Source organism: Haliaeetus leucocephalus, unplaced genomic scaffold (assembly GCF_000737465.1).
Source record: "Haliaeetus leucocephalus isolate CR32 unplaced genomic scaffold, Haliaeetus_leucocephalus-4.0 Scaffold0, whole genome shotgun sequence".
Classification (NCBI taxonomy): domain Eukaryota; kingdom Metazoa; phylum Chordata; class Aves; order Accipitriformes; family Accipitridae; genus Haliaeetus; species Haliaeetus leucocephalus.
In genome coordinates this window covers 3,581,439-3,584,477 of record NW_010972436.1, presented here as the reverse complement: position 1 = coordinate 3,584,477, position 3,039 = coordinate 3,581,439, and the positions used below count along the sequence as shown (strand labels likewise).

The 3,039-nt window shown below is 50.7% G+C and overlaps 1 protein-coding gene across 1 annotated transcript in view; it reads right to left on the bottom strand.

The window, feature by feature from the left end:
• The window catches only part of TFPI2 (tissue factor pathway inhibitor 2), a 6,372-nt gene extending 5,431 nt beyond the window's left edge, over window positions 1–941 (bottom strand). The window contains exon 1 of the mRNA XM_010562513.1: window positions 911–941. Within this exon, the coding sequence (XP_010560815.1) occupies window positions 911–941 (31 nt within the window). The remainder of the gene's footprint in view (window positions 1–910) is intronic.
• Window positions 942–3,039: the final 2,098 nt, after the last annotated feature.

The window sequence follows — 3,039 nt, the reverse complement described above, 5'->3', positions numbered from 1 at the left end:
CCCCCCCCCGCCCTCACATTACGGGATGATGCTCGAAGAGCATTTCCTGTTAATCACGGCGAAATCCGGGACGGGTCACTCAGCGAAAGTCCTCTCCCCCTTCGCCCGGGCCCCCCACGGCGGCCGCTCCCCATTTGGAAGCTCCGGGCAGAGGGCGGCAGGACGCTGGAAATCGAACACGGGAGCCTCGGGCACGGCCTGATCCAGCCGGGTCAAGCGCAGGCCGCACAGCGAGTGCCAGTAGAGATAACACCAATCAACCCGCGTTCCTAGTTCAACACCGTTGCATGTAACACTAACGAACTTGAGAAAACCGAGGCAATGTCAGTGGGCTCGGACTCCTGGGAAACCCGAGGGGCTGAATGGATGAAACCTCTGGCTTAGTTCAAAGGGAGCTCGATTTCAGGAAATATCAGGATTTGTCTTATTCTGTAGATTTTAACCCCACAGGCAATCCAGTGTGATCTGGGGGAGCAGGGGGTGAGCAGCAAACAGCATACTTTCTAATCTATTAGAGCGGTTACATTAATTAGTGTTTACTCCAGATTTAATACAGTAAGAGAGATAAGAGTGGCTGCAAATTAGGCGTGCTCTATAGATAACAATAAACTAATCTGATCTCCTATTGTGCTCCACTCCCTTTACAGCAAAGGTGTTGGGCCCCAGTCCTTCAGGCAGGCGCTGCCGTCAATGGGATTGCGATACAGGGCTCTGGAAATCTGTGGCCTGCAGGAAAGAAGCCACAGTCCGTATGGGCTGTAAGGAGGAGGAACTTCATAGCACTCTCAGGAGCTGACTTTCTCTCCATGGGTTCTGTGCTTTTCTTAGATCACGGAGGATTACGACCCAGTTTTCTGACATAATTTTATTTTTCATAAAGGCAAGAAAGAGGAGCAAATTTAATCCCTACCCCACCTCCGGGCTTCTGAGAGGATATGCATGGCACCTCTCTGCCTCCTTTTTCAGCACCATTCCTGTTTTTCAGAATCTCTAGTTGCCAAAGGATAAGTGGGTGTTTAGTGACAAAAAAAAATAAACCCTAGTACAGCTCAAGGCCTCACCATGGGACACATCAGCAATGTTTTAGAATCTTACAACTACAACTGTTAGTAACAGGTGTCCCCATTTTTAGGGGTTTTGTTCAGCTTATTAAGCACAGCAATAACGCTTATGTCCCTCCAGTAGGAAAGAACAAACAAACAAACAAACAACATACATTTTCTATTTCCAGAAAAAATCAAAAGGCCATCTTTCTAACATTAGAAAACTCTCAAGTGATTTTAATGTGACTAGACTGATGTCCTTTAGTTTTCATTGGATTTTGTTGGAATTGCAAAGCAAGTCATTGAAATACCACTTTAAACAATAGCAGCAATATGAATGCTGTCATGCAAATACCATTTTCTATATTTTCCATTTCCTCTGTGCACGCACACATACAAATCAAAGTCTGAGCTAAACCCACGTATCCATCAATGCTGCCGCACAGTGCAGTATTTATTCAGCTGCTCCTTTGCTATAACAGCAAAGACGTTCACTTAGATTAGGTAAGTATCTTTAAAAATATATGAATTAGAGTAAAAGTTAACATAGCAAGTGGTAGAAAGTCCTTTACGAACTGCAATCAGCAGAGCTAGTCATGTCAGCAGGCAGCTCACTGCAGGCTTTCCGTTACAGGGTTATCAATACCAAACTGCAGCTGTGCTTCCCACCCCTACCATGTTAACCGTGTGCCGGAGCCCACCTTCAGATCACTCCCGCACCCTGCGCCTGCGACCACCACACCACACACTCTCTACCTCTCCTCACCGCAGTGTTTCTGCTCCCACCAACAGCCCTGGCTCCCCTGGGCCCCTGGCCAGCCAGCTCCTTCCACCTCTTCTGACTGGCCCAGAGACCAGCAGCTGGTGGGGTTTGGGGCTGCAGCTGCCAGTGTAGATTACGGGGGTGTAGAAGTTGCATACCACAGCTGCGAAGGGGGGGATAATAGCCAGAGGGAGGCAAAGAGGAACTGATGTTAATGACCTGGCTAAAATAAAACAAATACAAACCCCAAGAACACTACTGGAGCAGCACTGGAGAAGAAAGATGTACCTCTTGCATACTGCTGACAGCTGCTTACATCTGGTGAGTGGAGAGAGGAGGAGAAAGGAGTGTCATTATGGGGAGAAGCCAGAGGTGGAAAGAAGGAGGGGCGACTGCCTGTAGGGACCTTTGAAGTGCCAGATAACAGAAAGACTCATACAGGCCCATTTTAATGGCCTGCAGCTTTGTTCAGTGTAAAGGGTCGTGAATTCTGCCTCCACTAGTATTGTAGGAAAACAGCTGCTAGGATCAGAGATGCTAGGTGCTGTACAAACATGCATGGAGGGATGACCACGTTCCAAAGAGCATGGCACCCTATTTGGGGTCTAGACCTCAAAAGTATATGCAACCACAGGAGAAGAGTTTCCTAGCTTCTTCCTGTGTCTTCTGAACCCATCTCTTCTGTTACAGGGAGTGCTCCATCCTCAGCACCCACCGTAACTCCATGACTCTAGAGACGCTCAGTGCATGCCAGACACAACAGCCCTCGCAGGCGGAGATGCAATTCTGCTTTGCAGAGGTATCTACCCACAAAAGTTGCTACATCTGCCATTGACGGGCTGGCCGCCTGCCAGGACACTTGACCTGAGGGCGGTTCCTTCCCCACTCTACCCTTTAGTCCGGTCCATTCATAGTTATAATGCGCAAGTATGGAGGAACGTGCCCGTGCAAACCACCTGCTGCTGCCTTAACTGCTGGGCCGAGGAGCACAGAGCCCAGGGATGCCGGTGGCACAGGCAAACAAGAACCATCGCGAGGGCCAGGCGGGGCAGAAGGAGGTGGCAGGGGAGGAAAGTGCTCACTGCGGGGCCAAAACCCCCGGCCGGCCTCGCTGCCTTTGCCCCACCGTGGTGGCGGAGAGGGAGGGGAAGGCAGAGGCCACCACAGGAGGGTCGCGGCAGCTCCCCGCTCCCGGCGCCGGCTGCCCCTCGGGGGGCCGGGGCGATGCGGCGG